The sequence below is a fragment of the Salvelinus alpinus genome, chromosome 25 (assembly GCF_045679555.1).
Source record: "Salvelinus alpinus chromosome 25, SLU_Salpinus.1, whole genome shotgun sequence".
NCBI classification, from domain to species: Eukaryota; Metazoa; Chordata; class Actinopteri; order Salmoniformes; family Salmonidae; genus Salvelinus; species Salvelinus alpinus.
In genome coordinates this window covers 14,279,129-14,305,629 of record NC_092110.1, presented here as the reverse complement: position 1 = coordinate 14,305,629, position 26,501 = coordinate 14,279,129, and the positions used below count along the sequence as shown (strand labels likewise).

Here is a 26,501-nt window from a genome sequence, read left to right as displayed (position 1 = left end):
GCCCCAGTTTGGGAATACCTGGTATAGACGGAATGCTGAAAGTAAGATAAGAGGGGGAGAACGAGAGAGAAGGGATAGAGAAAGGAGAGGTAGGAGAAGAGAGCCAAGTACCTTCCCACTCATGTTTGATGTGGTCTCGTACGTTGAGATTGACAGTGATGTCCGCTCGGACGCGGGCGGGCCAGTTCTCGCCGATGTTGGGCTTGGCCACCTCCACAATGGAGAAGGCTGTGATGGTCTGAGCCATCCTGGCCCAGCCCCCAAACACCACACCACCATACTCTGACTGCCTATAGGAAGACAACAGGTCAGCCCCTAAACACCACCATACTCTGACTGCCTGAATGTAATAGAAATTGAGTTATAATATATGAGTGATACAAAATTATACATTTGAAAGAAACAGAAATGTGGCAACCTTATTTTTCCATCAGTTATAAGTGTGTGTGTGTTCTCTGCTCACCATGGTTTCATGCGAGTCACCACGTCCTCCACATCCTGTCTGATCTCGTAGGTGGACTCCAGACGGAACAAGTTGAAGTTTCTCAGCAGGTAGTCATGGAGCGTCAGGAACTGCAGGTTCAGCTTCGGCAGAGCCAGACAACCTGGAACACACACACACACACACGCAAAGATGAAACAGATTTGGGAACAAATGCTCAGAATTGGATTCATGTCATTGGTATAGACCTATTACCTACACATCTATTTCAGAGTAACATAAATAGGGCCCTGTGTTTTCCCTGACCAGGAACAATTCTGAACCCACTTGACAGGGACAATCCCTTAGCTAGAACAGTGACAGAGTCGACTATACATTTGCAGAGTCGACTATACAGCTAGTTTTACACCTGTAATCTCTTGGCAAGCTAAAACAGCCTTATAAAATGCCGATAGGCTCATGGATTTCAATGGCTTTACGGGGCTGTAGGCATCTTAGCTGGTGAAGGTGCTCCAGCCAGCCTAAAGAGGATTGCCCATTAAGAGGATGCCAGCTAAGGTGCCCCTGAGGTGTGGGATAACAGCGGTGTGTGTGTGTGTGATGAGTTTGCGAGGAGATACCGTAGAAAGACACAGACCTTCGCCAGAATAGTACTCAGTGGGGACGATGTTCTCATCCCAGATAATCTTCTCCGTTGGATAAAGAGGCATTTGATTAAGTTGCTCAATCTGGGAGATTCTCCTCTCATGACGAGACACCTGAAAGAATGTGTGAGAAGGGAGAGAGAAAGAAATTGGATGAACGAGCCATTGGTCTACTCTGGTAGCGACTGCCCTTGCAACACGTATCCTCCCCCCCTTACTCACTAGATCAGACAGTGGTATTAAAAACAATGTTTGGTCAAATTAAATCGGGTCAGACCTATTGCGTCACACCAGTCGCCGTCCGCCTGTCACGACAAACCCCTCATTCATCCATGTGTTTTAAAGGCCTTAATGTTGTGGCCTAAATTATGGTTGTGTTCCAAACATGATACAGAAGCCTATATAATCCCTGTGTTCCCATATGTGATCAGTCAGTCAATAACCGCCATGCTACGCTAATCCTGTTACACTGCTGTGTTCTCTGCCAGGCACTATCCAACCCAGGGCTTTGTCATACTCATGTCCATCAGCGACTGGCAGAGAGGGCCATAGAGCTCTAGACCCTATGCCCCGATGGAGAGTAACATCCAGTTCAAATACCTCTGACAATTTTACAACTATGCAAAAAATAACAAATATCATAATGTTGGATCAAATTCACTGCAAACCAGGAAAACTCAAGTTCCCAACTTCCCCTAGGAATTCAGTCCATATTAAAGGAAAAACAATATTCTGTTCAGATTTCAAGAGTGGTTGGTTATTGTCTTGGGGAAATTAAATACAAAAAATCTGAACAGTGATAGCTAGAGGCTGAACACTGCATAACTCCAGTCAGCTCATCCTCTCCTTCCCCAGGTTTAATTGCAGACTCTCTGCAGTGTGTGTGAGCTGCTCTGCTCCCTACCGTACAGCGCCCAGAGCCTCTGACAGACACATAATACCTAACTGGAATCTTTGGAGATTTTCGGTTGCCCAGGGCAACCTGGGGCCAAATGAGTCCCCTGACATTGGTTCTGGGAAACAATCTAATCAGCTAATTATGGAAAAGCTTCTCTTCAGTAGTGGGGAGAGGAGGCCTAGAGAAGACTTGAAGTGGGTAATTACAGTAGTAAGGACAGAGCAGGTCAGTGGCTGGTCGCTTGGTGACGGAGGGTTATGGGGGATGAGACTTGTTTTCAACACACTGGATGCCTGTTTTTAAGAGGGACTAAAGGTGTGTGTGTGGAGAGCAATCAGATCCACTGCTGTCTTTTCCTAGGATAAGAGAAACATTGCTGGGGGTTGCATACTGTATTCCAAGGTAAAAAAAAGCATAAATTAGTGGCTTTTAAATTAGAGCCACAAATACCCGTTATGCCGCTACGCTCCCCAGGCGATTATTGTTCTGAAAATGACCATACCCTGACATTGCTGCGGTTTAGCCAAGCACCTTGGGGGGGCGTCTCATTATCGTTCACTTCCCATCACCCCTAACAACAGATCTAGGATCAGATAACCCTTTCCCATTCCTAACTTAAAGCATTAGGACGATGACACAAATATCTGATCCTTAATCAGTGGTTAGGGACAACGTCTCCCTGTTTCGTAGCAGCACCTACCAGCAGCTCCAGGAGGACCTCCTTCTCATAGGTGGTGTCCTGTCCCTCTGCCAGCTCTGGTAAGAGGCATAGATACGAGGCCACCCTGTGGAGAGTGTTGGAACTGCATGGAGGAAAAAAGAAAAACTACTTCAGCATATTTGACATTACAAACTTCCAATAAATATTTATTTCCTTTGAGCATCATGATTTAAACAGTCGTATATAAGAAGACCCAGGGGTAGAAATGCACATTCAGGAGAATATTTACACTGTGCCGATTATTCTATTTTTCTGAGGAAAACTCCCCTATTCCAGCGTCCGGGTCGCTACCCTTCATTTTACAATATGAAGTGCCACATTTTCCCAACACACGGGCTGTTTCTTAAATCTGTGCTTGTTAGAATTGCCATGTAATGTATGCTAGTCCTCGTGTTTTCCTCAACTCTGCTCTGCTAAGAGGCGGCCACTGCAGTCCTGCTCTGTCAGCATGGCGTGTTCAGGGGCCGGGTCGATGCGATTATTAAAATCCAAGAGGCAGAGGCTGCCTCAGCATGTGCCATGACACAGGCAGGGGTTGGTATAAAGAGAGACACTGTGACTGAATCCTGTACAGACAGACCGGGACACGTGTCATTGTGAGCAGAAGTGTTGTCAGGCTCGTGATGATGCCATGGTTTAACCACACGGATCCGTGGGTTTTGCTGGCCATGCAGTTGGTCTGTCTAGGGACTGGTATGGGTCACGCTGCTGTACTGTACTTCATGACAAAGCTAAACTAGCTGCTTTGAGTTGTTAAGGAGATGAATGCAGCAATTATCTCAATATCAAATAATTTCTAAAAACAATTAAGTACCTTACTGTAATTGTTTTCATTTTAAAAAGGGTAAAAAAGAAACAAAAACAGATTCTTAGCAAAGAGCCATTTCTGAAGCAAGAATTCTGCTGGGACTCAGAGTGGTCTGAGTGGGGAGGGGAAAACGGCGCCGGAGGAGATGGATGCCGTTTTACGGGCCCCTAACCAATTGTGCTATTGTGTGTTTTTTTCACATTATTTCTAACTTATTTTGTGCATAATGATTCTGCCATCGTATAATATCTTGTGTTTCACCGAGTCGTGGCTGAACGATGACATGGATAACATACAGCTGGATGGGTTTTCCGTACATCTGCAAGAATGAACAGCTTCCTCCTGTAAGACAAGGGTGGTGGTCTGTGTCTATTTGTAATTAACCAAATCTAATATTAAGGAAGTCTCGAGGTTTTGCTTGCCTGACGGTAGAGTATCTCATAAGCTGTGGACCACACTATTTACCAAGAAAGTTTTCATCTATATTATTCGTAGTCGTCTATCTACAACCACAAACCGATGCTGGCACTAAGACCGCACTCAACTAGCTGTATAAGGCCAAAAGCAAACAAGAAAATGCTCATCCAGAGGCGGCGCTCATAGTGGCCGGGGACTTTAATAAAAACTAGACGTTATTGGCAGAGAGGTTTGGAACTCTTTTTTTATTGGTCTATTAACTAATTCACCACCTGGTGATTTCACAAGGCAGGCCAAAACTCCATTGTACCAAAACAGGCTGAAAGCTCTTACACCACAAAGGGCATTATCATAATTTTTACAATTTCACAGTATTATTCCAAACTCATAGTGCAGAAATATATATAAAACACAGGAAAATAATCTTATTACCACACTGGGCCTTTAAAACTGAAAGGGAAAAAACCCCAGTCTGTGTGTTTTGGGTACTTAACAGATCAAAAAAATAATAGTGGGAATAGTGGAATAGTGGACGAGTGGCAGTGTATCTTGTGGGTAGCACAGCTGAAATAACCTTGTTTTTAATGCCAGCTTTCTGGGTAAAAAGTGCCTTGTTAAAAGTGATGGGCATATTTGGAGTTTCCAGAGCTGCTTTGAAGCCAGTGGGGTGACTGGATAACAATGCAGAGCCTGGCTTTATTCATGAGAACAACAATCCACAGGAGAAACGACAGCTTGAGCTTCTCTCTCTTCTGGGATAAATTCACACAACAACTCTGATACTTCACTGCCTGGCTTGCTGAGACCCAGTGTTAACTAACTCAAACTCAGCAGCACCTAGGACCAGGAGGAAAGGAGACAAGGATAGGAAAGGGGATACCTAGTCAGTTGTACAACTAAATGCATCTTCCGCATTTAACCCAACCCCTCTGAATCAGACATCCACGTCATTGGCGCCCGGGGAACAGTTGTTAGGGTTAACTGCCTCGCTCAAGGGCAGAACAGCAGATTTTTGTACACCTTGCTGGCTCGGGGATTCGAACCAGTGACCTTTTGTTACCACTACGCTACCTGCCGCCGTCCCACAAACACACACACACACTAACAAGGCCCCATCAAAGGGGGAATGCTTTTTGGCGAGGCCACTCCCTAACATGATCTGACAAACACAGCTGTTCAAAGAGTTTATTCTCCAGCCCCTGCAGATCGATTCAATTAATGAGGCGAGCCTCTCTCTCTCCCTCTGGCTGGTACCACTCTACTGCACATTCAAGGACTCACAGGCTGACTAACATTCACTGTCGGGGGGGGGGGGGGCAGCGTTAGGGATGCTAGCATTACAACAGTGACAACTCAACGTTTGTCATCAGGGTAGCGTGAAGATATAAAAGGTTAAGATGTTTATGGATGTTATTTTCCTCCACACACAAAAACAGCTTATATTTCACTGCCTGGCTTGCTGAGACCCAGTGTTACCTATATCAAACTATATCAAGCACCATCTAGGACCAGAAAGGAGACAAGGATAGGAAGCGCACACACACTAACAATTGATTCTTCTCCCACCCGTCTATCACACAGACACACTTTACCTGAGATGACCAAACTGTTTTGTAAGGGATTCCCGTGTGTCCACTGCTGCCACATTGGACAGGGCAAAGTCCTGCAGCTCTGGGAAATGGGCAAAGGCGGCCCTCTGAAAGACAACACACAAACATTAAAAGCAGGTGCAAACACCACCCTCCCCAAACACCTCAGAGCCAGTGTGATGTCAGGCAGGCACCTTACAGATTTCCCTCATTTATTAATCCAGCATCTATGTGGGGCTAGAGAGTAGGGGAAAGAGAGAGATGGACAGATGGAGAGCCAAGCTAAGAACAGATGAACCAACCTGTATTTCTCCAAAAGATGCATTTGATCATATCAAGTTGAGGTAAAAATAATAATAATAATAATCATGAAACATGTTAAACACTGAAATCTATGGAGAATTCTCTCTGGGACTGAAATGTGACTTGATATTATTTCTTGTCAAAGACATCTGGAAGCTGTCACTAAATCATGAAGGATTCATATTGGTACATGTTTTACTCACAGCACCGGTCACGTCGCCCAGGTGCACACAACTCTCGCGCTCTACTTTCAACTCTTAAAATGTGCCACTGATGTTAACAACAATCCCTATCAAATAAACTATTTTAAAACACAACACATTCTTAACTAGACAGGTAAGGTAAGCAAACAAAATGGAGGCCAGCATGGTGTTGTATGTGTGTACCTGCAGTGAAGTGATTCTGTCGTAATGGAGCGTGGTCATCTCCTTCTCCGTCAGGGCGTTGCCCGTCTGGTCGTTGATCTCAAAGCCTGTGTAGAACTTCAGCATGTCCAGTAACTGGCAGAAAAGGTGACCCTCCTTCTCTCTCTGCATGAGACTGGACAGGTGGCAGCTCACCACAAGGTGGGAGTCGTCCAGCACCGTGTTGAACCAGCGCCTGGTGGGCAGCAGGGCCTGAACACAGACAGAATGGAACCACACATTACACATCCTGGTAAAACAATGCTGAAACAGCAGCCTTTATACAAGACCAGAGCCTCAATAATTCTTGATTTTTCACACATACACCTAGAAAAAGAAAGGGGCCTCAGTCAGAATGTTAACACATCGAGGGTGTTCTAAAATCCAGCCTACTATTAATATGCAGCCCAGGCCTGTAGCTGATAACAAGGAGACGGTGCAACATCACAATCAGGATTAGTCCATGTATGGATTGACTCAGTCACTGGGGTCATTCAGATCAATCCATCTACCAAACAGAGTTCCCACCATTGAGTCCCAGAGTATAAATAGGGCCCTAATAATAAAGGGTCTATTTGAGAAGGTTGTTTTGGACTCATTTTGATGGGGGTTAGAGAGTTCACATTTCCAAAAAAGAGGAAAGGAGAAAAACAATGACAATATTTATACAGAAACATTTACGGAAAATGGCAACAACAGAACCTTCATTTATTCCATTGAATTCCCCTCTATACAGAAGGCAGGTGCTGCAAAGTATACTACCCTCTCACAACACAGGCAAGCGTTATCTACGGCAGCCATCTTTGATCCCCAACCAGCCATGACAGATAGACAGCTCAGCCTAGCAGAAGTGTAAAATGTAGTCTCTTTTTCCATACAGAGATTCACAGGGCATCATCATATCATCCCAGAGAGGCAAGTATGAGATTTCAGCCACCCCTTTGTAAAATGATACTGCTGAGAGGGAAAGGATTTCTCCGGAGGCAGCTTGACTTGCCGGTGCCAGGGGAAAAAAGTATAGCCTGTCATCAGATGGAATAGAACTCAATTCATCCTATCCTCCCTGTGTGGAAACAGGAGCACCGTCACCTTGCAGCCTGGAGAGGGAAGGGACAGCCTTGACTGTGACACCTCGCTACATGTTATCATAAAGCCAGAGTAGAGATGATAAAAAAGCGTGCTACATTGTGACCTTACACCTCTATGCTAGAAATAACATTTATTTTCTCAGTCATCAAAAACCAGTCATTCAGGGACAGAGTTCCATACTCAACACAGATCAAGACCGAAATAGCTGTATAGGTAGGTACAGCGAACTCAGTGTCTTTGCATGCTCAGTGATTGCAGATATTCTGTTGATCCTATATGAAATGGCTGCCTGGTACCCCTCATAACTACACAACAAGACCATTACGTCCCTTATAAATGGTGTTTCTTACCTCCAGGTCAATCATGAGCTCGATGAACCTCTCGCAGTAGTGCACCTTCTCCATGGGTACAGGGCCTGAGAGAGACAACACAGAGAGACATTCAGATCAGGTAATAAAATACATGACCATACACTCTGCTATCACTCAGGAGGGAATGGGGGGGGTGATGTGTGTGAGAGGTAGTGCCAGGAAGTGGCCCGGGCGTGCACGGAGAACGCGGTGTGTGTGTCTTCCTCAGGCACTGTAGCACACTGGGAGAGAAGCCCTCATTAGGGGAGGCGTGTGTGTCCGTGCTGTGGACCAGGACTCTGACGGGGACGATTAGAGTCTGGGTCCCAGCATGACCACCTTCACCCAGCTGCATGTTGGGAAAGATGCTATTCTGAGCATTCAGGTTGGCTGGGAGGAGTCTGGTCACCCTGCATTACATCACCATGGAGGCTGTGAGGAGCGGGAGCATCTGGACAGGACTGCTCTTTCAAAGTGGGGGTCAAGTCGGAAGGAAAGGATGAACTTTGGGACAGATAGAGGGTTGAAGAAGGGGGTCTCACACCGGTAATGAGGTCTGAGCTGAGAGAAGGCGACAGCTGAGACGGTCACAGAGAGATGAGGCCTGCGCATAGATAAAGACTATCAAAGATCTATGGCTAATCATATACAAGGATAAAGGCTAGCAAGTAGCCCCTGCCTGGGCTGTCCTCGTCTGCCTCGTCTGCCACTGGTAGGGAAGGGGATACCTAGTCATTGCATAACTGAATGCATTCAAACAAAATGTGTTTTAACCTAACCTCTTTGAATCAGAGGTGGGGCGGGGCTGCTTTAAGCGACATCCACTTCATCGGCGCCCGGGGAGAAGTTGTTGTCAGGGGTTAACTGCCTTGTCCTTGAGCAACAACTGTACCCCGGCCTCAGAACGGCAGATTTTTCCCTCCACCTTGCCGGCTATGTGATTCGAACCAGCGACCTTTCGGTTACTGGCCCAAGGCTCTTAACCGCTGGGCTGCCTGCCGCCAGAGTAAGATTTGTACCTCTGCTAACCTTTTAAATAAATTTGCACAACAGGGTGTGACAACTTTTTCTGTATGAGGACCATTTTTAGCCTTGAGAATCTCTTCTTAGTAACCCCCCCCCCCCCCCCTGCGGTGTCCTGCTGCTTGTGGGGAATAATGAAACAGCGCTTTGCTCATAAATCATAACTGTGTTGCTAAATGTTACCTGCTGGGGAAATGGACACCAGAACACCAAGAAACTTCTTAATGAGAGCAGAGAGGAACGTCCTCTCCATCTTAGCTCTGGAAATAAAGGCAGGGAAATAATAATTAGCGACACACATCACAACACTGTGCCTTTGATGGGACTATGTCTACTGGTCCAGACAGGCAGAAGGTCTATGTCTACTGGTCCGGACACAGGCAGAAGGTCTACGTCTACTGGTCCAGACACAGGCAGAAGGTCTACGTCTACTGGTCCGGACACAGGCAGAAGGTCTACGTCTACTGGTCCGGACACAGGCAGAAGGTCTACGTCTACTGGTCCAGACACAGGCAGAAGGTCTACGTCTACTGGTCCAGACACAGGCAGAAGGTCTACGTCTACTGGTCCAGACACAGGCAGAAGGTCTACGTCTACTGGTCCAGACACAGGCAGAAGGTCTACGTCTACTGGTCCAGACACAGGCAGAAGGTCTACGTCTACTGGTCCAGACACAGGCAGAAGGTCTACGTCTACTGGTCCAGACACAGGCAGAAGGTCTACGTCTACTGGTCCAGACACAGGCAGAAGGTCTACGTCTACTGGTCCAGACACAGGCAGAAGGTCTACGTCTACTGGTCCAGACACAGGCAGAAGGTCTACGTCTACTGGTCCAGACACAGGCAGAAGGTCTACGTCTACTGGTCCAGACACAGGCAGAAGGTCTACGTCTACTGGTCCAGACACAGGCAGAAGGTCTACGTCTACTGGTCCAGACACAGGCAGAAGGTCTATGTCTACTGGTCCAGACACAGGCAGAAGGTCTATGTCTACTGGTCCAGACACAGGCAGAAGGTCTACGTCTACTGGTCCAGACACAGGCAGAAGGTCTATGTCTACTGGTCCAGACACAGGCAGAAGGTCTATGTCTACTGGTCCGGACACAGGCAGAAGGTCTATGTCTACTGGTCCGGACACAGGCAGAAGGTCTATGTCTACTGGTCCAGACACAGGCAGAAGGTCTATGTCTACTGGTCCAGACACAGGCAGAAGGTCTATGTCTACTGGTCCGGATACAGGCAGAAGGTCTATTTCTACTGGTCCAGATACCGGCAAAGGGAGAATGTCTTACTGCTCTGATGCTTTGCCTTCCAGCTTGTCAAAATTCTTCTTGATCAGATTCCAGAACTTTTGGAGCTTGGGAACTTTCTTCAGCTCGTGTTGCAGTCTAGACTGTAAAAATGAAAGTGTGTTCATTAATCAATCTTAAGGATGCTATAAAAATAGTCAAACTAAACATTTGCACTAGGAAAGTTGTTTTTGGCTCTTCAACCCTATTCCACTTAATCAATCACAATTTGTAAATGTGTAAAATATTGTCACAATTTTAAACATAATACATATATCTAACAGGGTGACAGTTCTAAGGACATAAGAGCACTTGAGATAAGGGGAAGAGTTCTTACAGGTAAGATACACATCCACATGGGCAGTGAGATGAGCTGCTGCACCTGCTCTCTAATCAAATCCACCTCCTGAGAGAGAGAGAGAGAATGGGAGGGGGTCGGAGAGGGATATAAGGATATTTGTACATTGGTAGACTAATGGCAATGCACCAAACTGATTAGAATCATCGCATTGAGTTCAGGAGCAGCAGAGGGGATGAAAATTGATTTTCAGAGTGAGACTGGTGCAATGGCTACCCATGGGTTTGAGAAGGGAGTGGAGAACACAGATGTGCTAGGGCGACACCCGAGTACACAATTTGAAGTGTAATACTGCCACCTAGTGGAACCTGCACCAAACTACTTTTATTAAAACCACCTCCAGGAAGTTAACCTTTTGTTAGCTCATCTTCATGGCCCTGAGACTACTGGATAGGCGTAAGCAGTAGCTCCATCTAGCTTTGTTGCTTCCACCTATCCATTGTCATCAGGCCGGGGAAAGGGGAGTGAATAAGGGCAGAAGGGACTCTTCATTCTATGGTTGTTACTAACATACTTTCGCAATAAAACAATGCATTACTCAACTTATATTATGTGGTTGATTCAGCCAATAACTAATTCCACATTTCCAGAGAGGTAGACATTGGTTGGTGTATGACATACCAGGCTGTTGAAGCAGTGGTCAAGGAAGACCAACAGTACAGTCTGCTCCTTCAGAGTCAGGCCAGCCTCCTCTCCAGCCAGCACGGCCTCCATCACACACTTAAAGAAGTACGGGAAGTGGCTGGGCTCCTTCTTAAACACCTGGATAAAGATAATAAACCAAGGGATAAAGAAGACATGCATTGATATTAGAGGACATTGATCCATGGTTGCTGGAGACATTTTCCCTAAGTAGCTGTAACGCTGGGGCTGTCCCTGTACAGCTGACCGCAACACTCATATTCACAACATAACAGCGAGTGTTGTTCAACATGCTAACACAGATAACAATTTGTTACGTGAACCAAAGGATCAACATTTCTGTTTGACAGGCCACTGAATCCATTCTTACCTCCCAGGCAGGGACGTTCTCTCTGAACTTCTCATTGACTATGCAGCAGATGGACATGAGGTAGGCATTACTGGAGACCTCAGGATTATAGTTCACCCACAGGTAGTTCTCTAGGTACTGACTGAGAGGCAGGACACAAATAACAGCATATTAAAAACATTAAATGACTGATGATAATGTATTGAGGCCACATTAAAAAAAGGTCAAAAACCCACCTGAACTCCAACAACATGATCTTCCTAATGGCGAACCTGAAGATAAAATAGCAGACATGGAGGATTTATTCTACTTGTAGTAAGACAAGTTAACATTACAAAATACTGATGCTATTCAAGAGTTGATTTCACTCACTTGGACTTGAGAATCTCTCTCTCATAGACATCCTCCAAAACCTGAGTGGGTGACAATTATAGTTTGTTAGAGCAAGAAGACCATCTCCTCCACTATATTCATAACTCAAGTTTGTCAGTAGGAGGCTCACCTTTGGGTCAAATGGTAGTTTATTCTTGGCATGGGGAGCCCAGTATCTGTTAGACAACTTAGAGAAGAAAGAGCGTTATTATAACAGCAATCCACAGTACACCCCCTCCTCGAAAACCCTTCCCCTCCAATTCAAAAAGATGGCAACCAGGGCTGTGTTTAGTTTGGGGGAAAAAACGGTGTGCAATGTTCAATCAAACAGAAGCGGTACTGTTCTGAACGACCAGTTGAAACGAACTGAAGTTGAAACAAATAATCAGTGACATAAAAAAACAAGTTAAAAAAACTCACATCCCAGTTTCCCAATCCCGACAGTTAAGGATGTTAACAGTGTAAAGTAGCAGTAACTACCAACGTGATGTCCAGCATAAGCAGAGATGGTAGTTATTTTAGCACAAGTGTAATTGAGACACCTATTAAACAGAAACTCAAAGCACTAAAACAGTATTTGCGTATATAGTTACCTGTGTGACATATTCTGCGTTGATTTGGGACACAGAGGGCGCAGATGCTTTCTTAGCATGGGTTTGATTCTCCATGTCGGGGTTCAACTCGCTATCTTACTTTCCTGAGGAAAAACGTAACTATAAAATAACATAGCAAACTACTTATTCCAATGACATTTGTAATTTATAACACTAGTATGCTAGCTAAATTTGGACGAGCTAGCTAAGTTGACTTTACAGTACAGCGAACTAGCTAGCTAATGCTAACGTTACAGAGTAGGAGTAGCTGACACTAGCTAGCTAGTATCCGTTATATTCAAATAGCTGGCTATGGTGGCAAACATTTGTTGATAATAAAACATTGCTTGTTTATATATAAAGTCAAATAATTGTAGAAACCAACCTTGGTATTTCAAAACATCTGTGTGATTCCCGCTACGCATGTACACAAGCAAAACGATTTATGTGCGACACATTTCCGGTTCGCTATGTTTAGATTCCTAGTGAAACAAGGGATGTATAACATAACAGTTCCTACACAGCAAGCAGTGCCAGTATATTTAGTCAGTATATTCCAAAATCTTTGGGCGTACCCATATGGAAAATCGATCAAGTTTGGGGTTATTTCTATAATATCTGAGATTATCATTATAGAGTTGTTATTATGGCTAAACAATATTTTAGACTATATAGTGATATGAGAGAACATAGTAGTCTATGAAGATAGGTTACCTGAATCATTAACGTGCTATTATGATGAACTATGAAGTACCATTTTGCATAATTCAACGGACAATATAAAATCTCAAGAGATAGACATTTATATAGTATAGACATGTATTTGTTTTAAACATGTCACACAAACTTTGATCAAAACAGCAAAGTATGGTTTTACCATTTGGCCATCAGATTTGCCACCAATGCTCCTTATAGGACACATTACTGCACTCTATACTCCTCTGTAAACTGGTCATCTCTGTATACCTGTCGCAAGACCCACTGGTTGATGCTAATTTATAAAACCCTCTTAGGCCTCACTCCCCCCTATCTGAGATATCTACTGCAGCCCTCATCCTCCACATACAACACCCGTTCTGCCAGTCACATTCTGTTAAAGGTCCCAAAAGCACACACATCCTTGGGTCGCTTGTCTTTTCAGTTCGCTGCAGCTAGCGACTGGAACGAGCTGCAACAAACACTCAAACTGTACAGTTTTATCTCAATCTCTTCATTCAAAGACTCATTCATGGACACCCTTACTGACAGTTGAGGCTGCTTTGCGTGATGTATTGTTGTCTCTACCTTCTTGCCCTTTGTGCTGTTGTCTGTGCCCAATAATGTTTGTACCCTGTTTTGTGCTGCTACCATGTTGTTGTGCTGTGCCATGTTGTGTTGCTACCATGCTGTGTTGTCATGTGTTGCTGCCATGCTATGTTGTTGTCTTAGGTCTGTCTTTATGTAGTGTTGTGTTGTCTCTCTTGTCGTGATGTGTGTTTTGTCCTATATTTTTATTTTTAATCCCAGCCCCCGTCCCCGCAGGAGGCCTTTTGCCTTTTGGTAGGCCGTCATTGTAAATAAGAATTTGTTCTTAACTGACTTGCCTAGTTAAATAAAGGTTAAATAAAACAATAAAATAAATGTCAATTATGCAGATGATTAAAAAATAACTCTTAACCAATAAATAATACGCAAATTGTTTTTACCATAAATGCCTTGGCTTCACATGACAATAATTTCATTTTAAACTCTGGAATCAACAAATGACAATAAAATGCACATTTTATTCAAATCAATCAAATTGTAATTTTAATCTTTCTGAACAGTGTTGTGGGCATACAAAACTAAAGTGAGAAAAGATAGAGATAAATAAATCATATTAGATATAGGTAAATAAAAACAACGATCTAATACGAAAATGTATGCACTATTCTAAATCGCTCCAGATAAAAGTGTCTGCTAAAAGACTAAAATATAAATGTATCTGTTAAGGCCATGTCTTACTTGTGTGTGCGTTGGTGTGTTTTTAGATGAGACGCTTGTGTGAAAGTCTTCTCACACACTTTACACTGGAATGGCCTCTCTCCTGTGTGGGTGACATAATGTCTCTGGAGTTTGGAGGGAGTCTTGAAATCCTTGAAGCAAATTGCACACTGATATGGGCTTGACTGAGTAAACTCAATTAGATTTCTTGAGACACATTTATGGACCTGAAGATCCCTTTCCATTTCAAAAGACTGAAATGGCGTGTGAATTGTTTCACACCAGTAATGATCAAGCCTCTCATTTTGGATAACATTATGGCTGTCTGCATCTGCTATGACTCGATTGGTTTGAACATCCATGTGTCCCCCCATTTCCGGTTGCAATGAAGTCTGACCTGCAATCTCATTGCTTTGGACATGAACATTTAGATGAGTAGCAAGCTCAGATGGGGACAAGAAGTGACTGTGACACTCAGTGCACCAATAGTCCTCACTTTGTCTACTCCCAGATTCCATACTATCATCTGGTATGTCTTGTTTTGCCACAAAGCTTGGGTCTCTTGTCTGTGAAGAATGTTCTAACCCCTCATCAGTGACTGAGCAGTGATCAGAACTGTCTTTGTAGGACTGTGGCATGTCTCTCAGTGTCTTTCCTTGAGCAGAGGCAAGAGTTTCATGGTCCCAAAACCTGCTGTTTTCCTGGACATCACTACATGTTCTATTCTCATGTGTTTGTTGTTCATGGCTTCTCAAGTGGCAAGGCTGTCTGAAAGTTTTAGTGCAGAAACTGCATTTGAATGGTCTTATGCCAGTGTGTATGAGAAAGTGTCTGGATAGTTTGCTTGGAGTGTCAAAGCCCTTCTGGCAAATTGTGCACAGGTGTGCTTTTCTTTTAACACAGATCACTTTGTTTATAGGCCTGGAGTTGTTGCGCTTGTGCAACTTGTTTTGTATGGATTGTTTAGAAGTGTTGACTATGTTGTTGTTCTGTTGTGCCTCTGCTTGATTATTATCCTCAAAATTGTCCTGGAATGGTCTCCAGTCATTCACACCATTCAAATGTAACAGCTCTGTTGTTTTCATAGAACTCGCCACAGGAACTTGAACACAGACTTTAGAGTACTGATGTTGTTGCTGCCTTCTTACTTTCATTCTATTTCCCTGTCGAGAGGCAGGCCTGAAGGGTCTCCACTTGTTGTGAGTTCGCTCGTGGACATTGAGGTGTGTGGCCTGTCTGAATGTTTTTCCACATGCCAGGCATCGGAAAGGTCTCAAGCCAGTGTGTACAAGGTTGTGTCTTTGTAGTTTAGAGGCACATGGGAAATATTTGAAACACAGCAAACACTGGTGTTGGGTATGGCTTGTATTCCCCACAGGGGTGGCATCAGCACCTTTTACAGCCAATTCAGGACCTATACTCAGGAAAGGGTCATTGTGAACTTTTCCTGCTGAAGGTTTTGCCTGATTTTTCAATTGTAAGTGGCCACTTTGATTCAGTGTTGTTTCTGGTGGCATTTGGAGAGGGAGCCGAAGCTTGGATAGCGAGGATGTTGAACACTGAAACAGCACTTTACTATTGCATTCATTGTGTCCACATGTAAAAGCACTGCCTTGACCTGACTGACTCTTTGTAGGGGAGTTAAGGTGAAAGTTCCTATCAAAATTGAGCTTTTCGGGAAGCTTTTCCTGAAATTGGACACCCACTGGAGACCCTCTGTACTCAGTCATACGACGTGATGGAGGTCTAGAACGCTGAGCATATCTTTGCTTGCCATTTCTGGACCACAGATGAGTGCGGGAGTGGATCCTTAAATGTGTTGGCTGGCGAAACCTCTTCCCACATGTGTAGCACCCAAACGGTCTCTGACCAGTATGGGTCAACATATGCCGCTGCAGTTTGGATGGAGAAGGGAAACTTTTAAGGCATGCTAGACATTGATGGTTCAGTGGCTGATTCATTGTTTTCTGGCTGATCTTCTTACATTGGCTGTTGGTTTGACCAGATACCGGTGTCTCCAGGTAAGATGTTGCAGTTGAGTCCTGCAGAGTGGAAACTGGAAAGTCTTTATCAACTTTGAAATTCAGCTTCCAGTGCTCTGGTTTAACAATAATATCAAGCTCAAATACTTTCGAATCATTAGTCCCTGGAGTAGTCATCCCTTTGTCTGAATTCTGGTATGCATGTTCTGTCTTCGACACAGCATCCCTGTGATCATCCACCTGACTTGTGTTCTGAGATTCATCTAAGTTCTTATGGCTGAATTGGTGCCTCTTTAAATGGGTTGAAAGATGGAAGGCTCTGCCACAGACACGGCACTGAAAGGGTCTTACTTCTTTATGCATCATGTAATGCTGCCTGCGTCTAATTGAACTTCTGAATGTCTTCGAGCAAATGCTACACTGAAAGTGACTGGTACCACTGGTATTCGGCTCCACTTTGACAGGAAGAGGAGACTTTGCTTCCAACTTGTCCAGGTGCTGTGGAGCACTGACACTTATTTCACACTGTAGCTCGATCTCTTTATTTTTGTTTCTAGCATCTATTCGTTTTTGTTTGGTATGCCCACTTTGGGAATTTGATATATTATGTGAGGCATATAGGTGGGTTTTCAGGTGTGACACCTGCCTGAATGTTTTCCCGCAGTCCTCACAGGAAAAGGGCTTCTGGCCAGTGTGAGTAAGAAAATGACGCTTTAGTTTGGATGGAGAACAGAACGTTTTTGAACAGGTTGGACATTCGTGGTTCACCCTCATTCTACCTCTAGAAGAGCTCTGCTGAGACCCTAGCATGGGGATAGTCTTAAACCCAGTAGGTCTACGTTCATGTATTTGAGAGTGCATTTTCAAATGTACCCTTAGTCTGAAGGCCTTCCCACAAATGCTACACTCAAATGGTTTTGGATGACTGTGAACTGGTAAGTGCCTCTCAAGCTGGTGAGACGAACTAAAACACATTAGGCAGACTGTACATGTGTGGACATTGTCTGTGTACCACACACTGTTCTCCATTCCATCAGAGCCGATCATGTTATCTTGCAGTATTACATTTGTGAAATAATGTCCACTTGGTAGAGTGCTTTGTTGGCTGATAAAGCAACCATTATCAGCAGGTGGGATTAGTTCAGGTTGCGGTTTGATCTCTGTGGCTGTAGTGTACATCTCTAGTAATGTCCTCTGCATGGTCCCATCTCTTTGAAAAGAGACTGTAGGCAACAGTGGGGTATCGGTAGTCAAATAATGTCCTGATTTCTTACGAGATGGATCAAGGTTTGTAGGTACTGATATGGGATGTGGCAAACTGTCTGTGGGTGGACTCCAATTGCGGTAATTCCCTGTGTGAGTCTCAGAGTGCTTCTTTAAATGTACAGATTGTCTAAAGGCTTTTCCACAAACCAAACAGATAAATGGCTTCTGGCCTGTGTGTATGAGATAGTGTCTCTGGAGTTTAGAGCCACTCGGGAAACCCTTCTGACAACCGGAGCACTGATGCATTGTTGTTGCCTTCTTCTTTCCTATGTTCCACAAATGCTTTATGATTCTCCTTCATTGAACAATCTAGGAAAAACATAAAAACAGCTTAAATACAATGTTGATATGGGTGTATACGCATAGAATAGGCTATTCAATAACACAGAATGTATTGAATCAATCTCAAATCAACTGCATTTTTCAACCTAACAACAACAAAAACTTGTCTACCCGGGAAGGCAAAACCATTAATTATTCACAGCTTTCATCATGCTGTTGTAATAAAATATGTCACCTGATCATTAAAACTCCTATTTAACATAAAATAGGCCTAACTTGAGATGTAGTAACATATTACGGAAAGCTTGATTCAATCCAGAATGACACACTGAAAATGATAGTTAGCTAATCTTACCTAATGTTTCATTTAGCCTACCAGTTCCACCATGATAAATGCATAAAAGACTCACCAAGCACAAGTCCGGTTGACTGTTGTTCTCCAGAATGAGAAACACAAGAAACATGTATGCTTTGTGATCCAGAAAACGACGATAAATTGAGTTTAAGCGACAATAGCGTTCAAAATTAACTGTGTCCGTCTGTCAATTATGCTCGGACGGAAACAGCAAGACATATTTTAGGTTCCCACACTACCGTCACTTCGGGTGGACGTCTACTTTAGTGGCAGTATCTATTACGTTTATTTTATCTAACCTTTATTTAACTATCCGAGGTGATAGTAACAAACCAAAAACTTCGCAGAAATCCACTACCACACTTTGAACGAGTTATTTGTAATAGGATTGTGGTTGGTTTAGCACACCAATGGAGACACAAACTAATTACACAGCCTCATCTCTAGATTTATTTTTTACTGCAGATTAAGATTCTATCCACAATCCAAATCTGCCCCGGACTCATTGAATTGACCTAGACACTGTATACTGGCACGATCAGTCATAGACACACCTGTCTACAATCAGTCAGAGATAAAAATAAAAAAAAGTTTAAAAAAGGGGAAAGGGTACTGGAAATCCAACTATAGAAGTATATGTTTACCTCAGCCTCTAATTCGATGTCCCACATCTTGTAGTTTAATTCAAGATTAACCAATTAACCCGAGTGGCTTTCTAGTTTTGAAGATGTCTGGAAGCTTACTGTTTACTGCCTGGGGCCTGTTGCACAAAAGTAGAATTAAGACATCCGGGATAAATGACTCAGCTGAGCTCAATGAAGCCAAAACATGTGCGTCCAGGCTTAATTGGTTGCACAAAGACCAAGCCAGGATGAGCAGACACGGATTCATTAAGCCAGGTGAAACCAATCCTGGATAGGTGCGCGCTCACGGCTCACTCAAATAGACCCCGCCACAGATCACAGATTAACTGATTTACCATGGCAACTAGAGCCGCGTACTTTTCCCCGTCGGAAGCACAAATCCTCATGGAGGCATACGAGGAGGTAAAAGATATAATTAAGAAGAAAGGCAACACCGCCACAGTGATAAAGCAAAGAGAAAAAGCGTGGCAAAGTATTGCAGACCGCCTGAATGCGTAAGTAGTGCACAATTACACACTCACCGCTCCGCTGAAACATCACAATTACAATTCAAATATTTAATTCACATCTCCAAAAATGCAGTTGTACTGTAATTATGAAACGGTTAAATTTTTAATTGAAATGCACTGCAGATATGAGTGAAATTGTGTAAAGTAACTCCATCACACTGTATAAAGCTATGATAAATTTTTTGATATTTTTACTGAAAACAAGACAAAAATAGCAAGTAATTTTTTGCAGTGTGACTCCATTAAATGTGTGTGTGTGTGTGTGTGTGTGTGTGTAGATTAAACATGAACGGGCCAAAACGGACATGGCAGCAGGTCAAAATCAAATACAAGAACATTCTGCAGAATGGTATGGTCCCTGACTAATATTTAACAAAGCACAAGCATATATTGTACCCAGAAGGTGCCTGCTCACACATTGTCTGTACTGTTTTAGCAGTGAAAAAGAATACCCACAGACAAGGCACGGGTGGTGGGTCACCAAAGGCTGACCTTACCCCAGCAGAGGACATGGCCTTGGAGCTAAATAAAGGCAGGCCCGTCTTAGAGGGGATCCCTGGGGGGAAAGAGACGAGCATAGGTTCCTCCCAAGATGCCACCCGCTTCATTCAAGGTATGTCCTTCCATCTCTACATGGGATACAACCACATTCATATTGAATCAATTTGGACTGTCTGACTTTGGTTTACCTATTGCCTTGCAGTGTCTGGCAGCACTGTGTTCCTGTTAGAGCCACCAGCACAAGCACCAGACGATGCTGATCCAGTGAGTACTCCATCAAAGGCATACTGTAGGCCTGGCATGTCTTGTCTACTAGCTTCAATATGAATCCGATTAAATGTGATAGGGTGAAGGCCCCAGTGCAGCAGCAACAGCACATGATGGAGACGATGATGAGGAGGAGACCATCTCTCTGGATTCCAGAAGGCATGAGGTATCATGTTAAGACTGTGAAAGTACTATTTACTCTACAATGGTGAGGAGTCCTCATCAAAATCAAAAAATCTAATTTCTTTTACAGGACCCAGATGCTATACAGTGGGAAAACCAGCCTGGCAACATAGTGCGTATTAATAAAAGGACACCACATCCTGCCAAATTCCAGCTGCGCTAATTGTATTGTGTTCACAGAGCTCACAAGCTATCAGAAAGTTGTATGGCAACCACCTCCGGCGCCAAATAGAACTGGCAGACATAGACATTCAGTACAAGAAGAAAAATATGGAAAATCTTGCACTGGAGTCCGAAATAAAAAAGAGGACAATTAGGAAACTGGACCTTGAAATAAAAAAACTTGAGAGGGAGGTGAGATATGCCTTCAATGTACACTGTATGCTAACTGTAACACAAATGTATTAATCATTATTTTTCTTTCCTCCCCCAGCTCCAAGAAGATGACACAGCTCAAAATAAAAATTAGGTATATTCTCGTAAAGTCAAGTGAGCCATGACATATGAGCTCTTATTGTGAGCACACAGGACGGTGGCATCTTTCTAAGGTTTTTTTTATTTTCCCAGCAATCAGTACAACCAAGTCATCGTTATAAGGCATCGCCCTCTTTTGCCCACCCCCCCAGCACCAGGTGTGGCCACTAGCCTATATGAAGGCCCAAAATTGTGTGTTCCTTTCTGCTCTGACAATGGCATGCCCATTCGTGCGAGATGTGGTGGATGAAGAAGCACTTGTGCTGAGGAGAGCCTTCAGGCGAGAAAGGGTCTTCAGGGACCGGTTGGACCCACTGGCCTTCCCTGATGACCATCTATATGAAAGATACAGGTTTTCTGCAGATGGCATCAGGTATCTATGCAGACTACTGGGTCCCAGGATTAAGCACCGCACTGCACGGAGCCATGCACTGAGTGTGGAGCAAATGGTTTGTGTGGCCTTGCGCTTTTTTGCTAGTGGAGCCTTCCTGTACTCAGTGGGGGATGCAGAACAGCTGAACAAGGCCACAATTTGCCGCACAATAAGGAGTGTGTGTCTGGCTATCAAAGCATTAGCAGATGTCTTCATCTCCTTCCCTGGCCACAGAAGACTCTGTGACATCAAAGAGGAGTTCTATAGGATTGCAGGTAAGAGGATCTACAAATTACAGGACAACTGTTAACACATAGTAGGATACTCATTACTTTGTGTGACAGGTTTCCCCAATGTCATTGGTGCAGTGGACTGCACACACATAAGGATAAAAGCCCCCTCAGGTGCCCATGAGGCCGATTTTGTGAATAGGAAATCCTTTCACAGCATTAATGTTCAGGTGAACATAACTTTTTGATATTGTCCATTGACGAACACTCTGCATTGCCAGTGATGTGCATTGATTGGTGTAATATTCCTCATCTTATGATTTCAGATGGTCTGCAATGCTGACTGTGTGATCAGCAATGTTGTGGCAAAATGGCCTGGCTCAGTCCATGACTCCAGAATCTTTCGGGCCTCTGAAATCTATCAGTGCCTATCACAAGGTAAGCCACACAACCCCTATTTATAACCATCATGGCTGTGTCAAGAATATCACTGTGTTTATGAGGTAGTAATGATGAGATTTTGTGTTGACAGGTGAATTCTCTGGTGTGTTGCTGGGAGACAGGGGGTATGGCTGCCAGCCTTTTCTCCTGACACCTTTCACAGACCCCCAGGAAGCACAGCAGGCCTACAACCATGCCCATGCCAGGACCAGGGCCAGAGTTGAAATGACCTTTGGCCTCCTGAAGGCACGCTTTCACTGCCTTCACAAATTAAGGGTCAGCCCTGTTAGGGCATGTGATATTACTGTGGCTTGTGCTGTCCTCCACAATGTGGCCTGCCTGAGGAAGGAGAGGGCCCCCAGAGTGCCACCAGCCATGGACTGGGACAATCCGGCAATCTTCCCTGATGACGACAGTGGTCGGCTGCTGAGGGACCAATATGTGTTGAATTATTTTAGTTAGTATGTGTGCTTTCAATTTTGGTTAAATATGTCCTGCGGTGGCAGAGGAATTTGGGTTTTTTTGGGTTCGTTTTTTGACGAATTTGGCCTCTTATGATGTTTGTGCGGTATACTGTGTGTAATACAAGGCTGCAGGGAGGCTACTGCATCCATTCATTTGTCTGTTCAGTTGATGTGTATGGATTTGTCCTGCATTTATTTTAGTGTGCAGACATGCAGGGTGTGTTATATACAGACCTTTGAATGTGTATGTATCATTTTGTATAATATGCTTGGATTCTGTGCTTTCCATCTTGTAGAGTCACTGACTTCAGTTTCGAAAGGAGCTGATGGTTTACCTGCTTTGTTTTGTCCTTATTCAATAAAGGAACATAATGTTACACATTGTGTTTTTATATTCATATGGAATGTGTATTTGTTTATATGACAGAGTACTAGGGCCACACTGAAGAAAAAGGATAAAGTCATAAATTTATGAGGCTGGTTCTTTCTGCAGAAAAGCTACATATTGTTTTTACAGTTTTGATACTTATGACAATGTGATACTTAATATTCTGGCACATCAGCATGTCTTTGTTTATGAAACCATACTGAAGTACAATTTCACGAAATGCCCCACATCTGTCATTTTAACAACTGTCCTCCTTTAAAACAACTGGTTACAATATTATGACTTGTGTTTTTTTCCCCTCTGTGGCCCTAATATTCTATCATTTTATATATAGCCTTATAGTCTATGGGAAACTGTAAATTATCTAATGATAGCAACATCATCTAAAAATCATTTTTTATCCAAAATCATTGAAATTAATGATCACAAACGTTTAAATAATAACAGTGGGTCTAGTTATATGTGATAACAATGTATAGTGAGCAGTGAAATAACTATTGGTTTCCATTTGTGGTGACTGCTGACTGACATTAGGGATGAGATTAAATAGATCCTGGAATTTAGCCTGGTCTGGAGCAGGCTAGCTCCACAGAATAAATCTCCATGGTAATTTATACCATAACATATCCTCCTGCCCCCTATCCATCTTTAGTGCAACCGGATTACGGATCAATTGAGCCAGGATCACCAAGATATCCTGGCTTAATCCCTTATCCTAGTTTTGTGCAACAGGCCCCTGAGCTCAGTCACCCTTGGATTAGGTGCTTGACTAAATACTTAGAGATGCAAAAATACACAAATAAATAGAACAAACAAACTGTTCATGGAACTAAAGTAGGCCACCAGGAAGCTCAACTGAGCAGCTTATTTGGCTGCAGTTCATAAAATCAGCCACAAGAGGGATGCACACACCACTCGATAAACTGCTTCATCGTCAAGCTGTATAAAGGAGTACATGTCAGTGATACATGTCTCATGATGGTTGCTGGTATTCACAATTGTGAATCAAGAAACACAAATAAGAACACTTTCAAAAATATCCAAAACATGATAATCATATAAATCACTGTGGATTTGTGGCCAGTGTCTGAAGCCCCAGAGATATCCTGACAAGGTTTCCCCCACTGTAGACAACTGCCAGGGGGAAGGGAGCTGCGAAACCAGCCCGAGTAGCCTGAAGAAGCTAACACACAGTCAAAGTCCATGTGCCTGGCCACAATGACATGGGCCGCAGGCTGGTACACTGCACACAAAGGACAATGTTAGCCACGACAACTACTAGCTTGTGTGTGAGCTGGCTGCCGGTTTCTTAAGTAGACAATGTAGATTTTTTTTTAACACACAAAGAATACAAGGAAAAATAAAAATGTCACCCTGTCTTGATTCGTTTTCTGATGGGGCAGAGGTGATAACATTGAGCAGTTAGTCTAGACAGACAACACAGTCTGTACAGTAGCCTTACTGTATGTGTTAGCCCATGTCCAGGGGTGTGACAACATGCTTGATGTCTCTGCTTGTGTCTGTCTGCATGTCTGGGAAATAATTGCTTTCTGTGGTGATCGACAAGTGGTTGTCTGTCTGTGTTTGGCACCAAATGTTATGGCTGGGGCATTGTTGACTCATTCTAAAATGCTGACATTATCCCCGTAGGCCTACCACATTCAGATTAAAGAGTGTGTAAAACAGGATGTAGGATTGTACCGACCACAAGATTCCTACCTCGGGGTGTCTACCCAGAGATCTGCTTGGTATTTCAATAAGGCAAAGGAATGCTTTGGACTCACAGTTCAACAAAGACAAAGAGCAGAGTCTAAACTTCCAACATGTGTTCAGCATTTTAATAAGGAATTTATTATACACATTGGTGCTGCTGTTTTATACATGATTTCTCCTCTCAAGTTATATTCCATATTTGTGCCCTTGCGTTTCCTTTAGGTAGACTAAACCTACACGGTTCATCTCAACATGTATTATAGTGGTGCGTTATTTTGCTCAGCCTCATAGATAATTGCTTGTCTGTTTTTTGAACCTTCAATAAAATCTACAGGCGCTGTTGGTTGCCTCTGTTGTTCAATTTTTGATAAGAGCAATGAAAACAACAGATAGATGGTTGAGATCAATAGCCCACTCTGCTCCCTCCATCCCCAGCACAACGGAGAGAATAGAGCCTGATTAAAGATGCATTCCAATTGAGCTCGTCAATACGGTTCATAATCTTTGAGAAAATAAATGTTCCAGGAGCAATAGTTAATGGTGTTGTTTTCTTCACACCCCGCACGCACAAACACACGCACTATATATAGAGAACGCACACACACTCTTCCGCTCTCTTTGTGTGGACGCCAGCCCTGCAGCTGTGTGTAGGCTAGGGGAACGACCCTCTCCTATAAACCAGACTGTGTTAGAATCAATGGGCAACATAAAGAGGCTTAATCTTTTCAGGTGCTTGGTTCTGATTGCCTATTGTAATAACACGTCTCTGGCCGTGCCAAACACCAGGCAGACACAAACAACGCATAACACCCTAAAAACAAATCAATGTATAGCTTTTCTACAGCCTAGGATTTTATTAGGGGTGTTAGCTTGCTAAGTGTGAATCTATTGATAACAGTAGAAGATCCAGGGATATATAGTAGCTCTTAGCTCGTGGTCTGGGATACACTGACTGCAGCTCTCTGGTGCTGTGGCATTTGGGCTGTACTGTCCTGTACTGTACATTAGATCTGTCTCATAAATGCTCTCTGTTTCAGAGTGACAGCTGCTGGAAGCCTTGTTTGAAGGATACAGTAGATTACTAGCCTAGTGTCTTAAGTAAGCCTCTATACTCATATGTACGCAATTATACATATATGTACAGAAACATACTACATCAGCACATTCACACACCACACATCAATAACAAATACTAAGGCCATCAAGCAAAGGGTTGGTGTGTGTCCAAATGTAGTCTGTAATATAAGTGGTCTCTATGAACATCCAAGTCCCTCTTCTTCTCTGGGTGGATCATGGTCCCTCCTTTAGCATTCCTCTAAAGTTGTAGTTCCGTGCTGTGGATGGGGAGAGTGGTTTCTCTTGTCCAGATAGGTCTCACTCTCTACAGACTGAGCCAGCAGGACAGGTGGAGGACAGCAGAGTCAGGCAAGTCTAGGACTGGAGCAAAGGCCACAGATGGGCTGGCCTGGCCTAGAGTGGTCCTCAAACATTCCTCAAGTCCTGGGAGAGAGATAGAGGCGGTGAAGTAGGGGGTGAGAGAGGGGGGGGGATAAGGGAGGGAGAGAAAGGCGGGGGAGTAGGAGAGGGGAAAGAGAGAGAGATGTGAAGAGAGAAAAAAGTTGTTAATATCATCTGACTTCCCCATTGAAAAGCTGTAAATCTGCTTGTACCTCAGGATCTTAGGATCAGGCACGAGGCCCTAAGATGTCCGTCCCGGTGGGGCTGCCCCGGGACCGAGGCTGCACTTAACCCTTCAACCAGGGAACACAGGCCCATTCACAGAATATTGACATTCTCAAATCCCCGGCAGATTGTATAGCCCCCCATTCAACTCCCTGCAGTGCAGACATATGGTCCGCAAGGGCTGGACTGTAAGCTACTGAACCCACACAACCCCTGCCCAAGACACACAGAATACACACACAGGCATTCTAACACACACACACACACACACACACACACACACACACACACACACACACACACACACACACACACACACACACACACACACACACACACACACACACACACACACACACACACACACACACACACACACACACACACACACACACACACACACAATCCTTCCTACACCCAACTACATCCCGAACCCCTAACCTACCTCCCCAACACACACTTAAACCAATGGACAAATGAGCAGCAGCTTGTTG

The 26,501-nt window shown here is 43.8% G+C and overlaps 4 protein-coding genes across 5 annotated transcripts in view; 1 reads left to right on the top strand and 3 right to left on the bottom strand.

Annotated features, from left to right (window-relative positions):
- The window catches only part of aqr (aquarius intron-binding spliceosomal factor), a 58,176-nt gene extending 45,384 nt beyond the window's left edge, over nucleotides 1-12,792 (bottom strand). The window contains exons 1-17 of the mRNA XM_071365700.1: nucleotides 12,676-12,792; nucleotides 12,291-12,394; nucleotides 11,828-11,884; nucleotides 11,698-11,738; nucleotides 11,562-11,597; nucleotides 11,347-11,467; nucleotides 10,956-11,096; nucleotides 10,314-10,382; nucleotides 9,980-10,080; nucleotides 8,872-8,948; nucleotides 7,666-7,730; nucleotides 6,209-6,439; nucleotides 5,523-5,626; nucleotides 2,685-2,787; nucleotides 1,080-1,200; nucleotides 464-605; nucleotides 112-290 (exon numbers count right to left, since the gene is read on the bottom strand). Of these exons, the coding sequence (XP_071221801.1) occupies nucleotides 112-290; nucleotides 464-605; nucleotides 1,080-1,200; nucleotides 2,685-2,787; nucleotides 5,523-5,626; nucleotides 6,209-6,439; nucleotides 7,666-7,730; nucleotides 8,872-8,948; nucleotides 9,980-10,080; nucleotides 10,314-10,382; nucleotides 10,956-11,096; nucleotides 11,347-11,467; nucleotides 11,562-11,597; nucleotides 11,698-11,738; nucleotides 11,828-11,884; nucleotides 12,291-12,365 (1,663 nt within the window). The 5' untranslated portion in view covers nucleotides 12,366-12,394; nucleotides 12,676-12,792. The remainder of the gene's footprint in view (nucleotides 1-111; nucleotides 291-463; nucleotides 606-1,079; nucleotides 1,201-2,684; nucleotides 2,788-5,522; nucleotides 5,627-6,208; nucleotides 6,440-7,665; nucleotides 7,731-8,871; nucleotides 8,949-9,979; nucleotides 10,081-10,313; nucleotides 10,383-10,955; nucleotides 11,097-11,346; nucleotides 11,468-11,561; nucleotides 11,598-11,697; nucleotides 11,739-11,827; nucleotides 11,885-12,290; nucleotides 12,395-12,675) is intronic.
- A 270-nt stretch (nucleotides 12,793-13,062) lies between these two features.
- LOC139553407 (zinc finger protein 770-like) lies at nucleotides 13,063-18,381 on the bottom strand. Its single transcript, XM_071365699.1, has 2 exons — nucleotides 18,193-18,381; nucleotides 13,063-17,809 (listed from the first exon to the last, which is right to left on the bottom strand). The coding sequence occupies exon 2, from the start codon at nucleotides 17,744-17,746 to the stop codon at nucleotides 14,270-14,272; it is 3,477 nt and encodes a 1,158-aa protein (XP_071221800.1). The 5' UTR covers nucleotides 17,747-17,809; nucleotides 18,193-18,381; the 3' UTR covers nucleotides 13,063-14,269.
- A 519-nt stretch (nucleotides 18,382-18,900) lies between these two features.
- LOC139553406 (uncharacterized) lies at nucleotides 18,901-22,600 on the top strand. The gene is made up of 10 exons (XM_071365698.1): nucleotides 18,901-19,639; nucleotides 19,727-19,903; nucleotides 19,994-20,055; nucleotides 20,138-20,224; nucleotides 20,312-20,353; nucleotides 20,422-20,595; nucleotides 20,675-20,710; nucleotides 20,809-21,363; nucleotides 21,645-21,756; nucleotides 21,851-22,600. Exons 1-7 carry the CDS (start codon nucleotides 19,537-19,539, stop codon nucleotides 20,708-20,710), a joined length of 681 nt encoding a protein of 226 aa, XP_071221799.1. The 5' UTR covers nucleotides 18,901-19,536; the 3' UTR covers nucleotides 20,809-21,363; nucleotides 21,645-21,756; nucleotides 21,851-22,600.
- Nucleotides 22,601-24,422: 1,822 nt separating this feature from the next.
- dph6 (diphthamine biosynthesis 6) overlaps nucleotides 24,423-26,501 on the bottom strand; it is an 84,952-nt gene continuing 82,873 nt past the window's right edge. Inside the window, exon 15 of one of the 2 annotated variants that reach the window (XM_071365696.1) lies at nucleotides 24,423-25,824. In XM_071365696.1, coding sequence (XP_071221797.1) covers nucleotides 25,706-25,824 — 119 coding nt within the window. In that variant the 3' untranslated portion in view covers nucleotides 24,423-25,705. The remainder of the gene's footprint in view (nucleotides 25,825-26,501) is intronic. The other variant, XM_071365697.1, reaches the window with a different exon arrangement.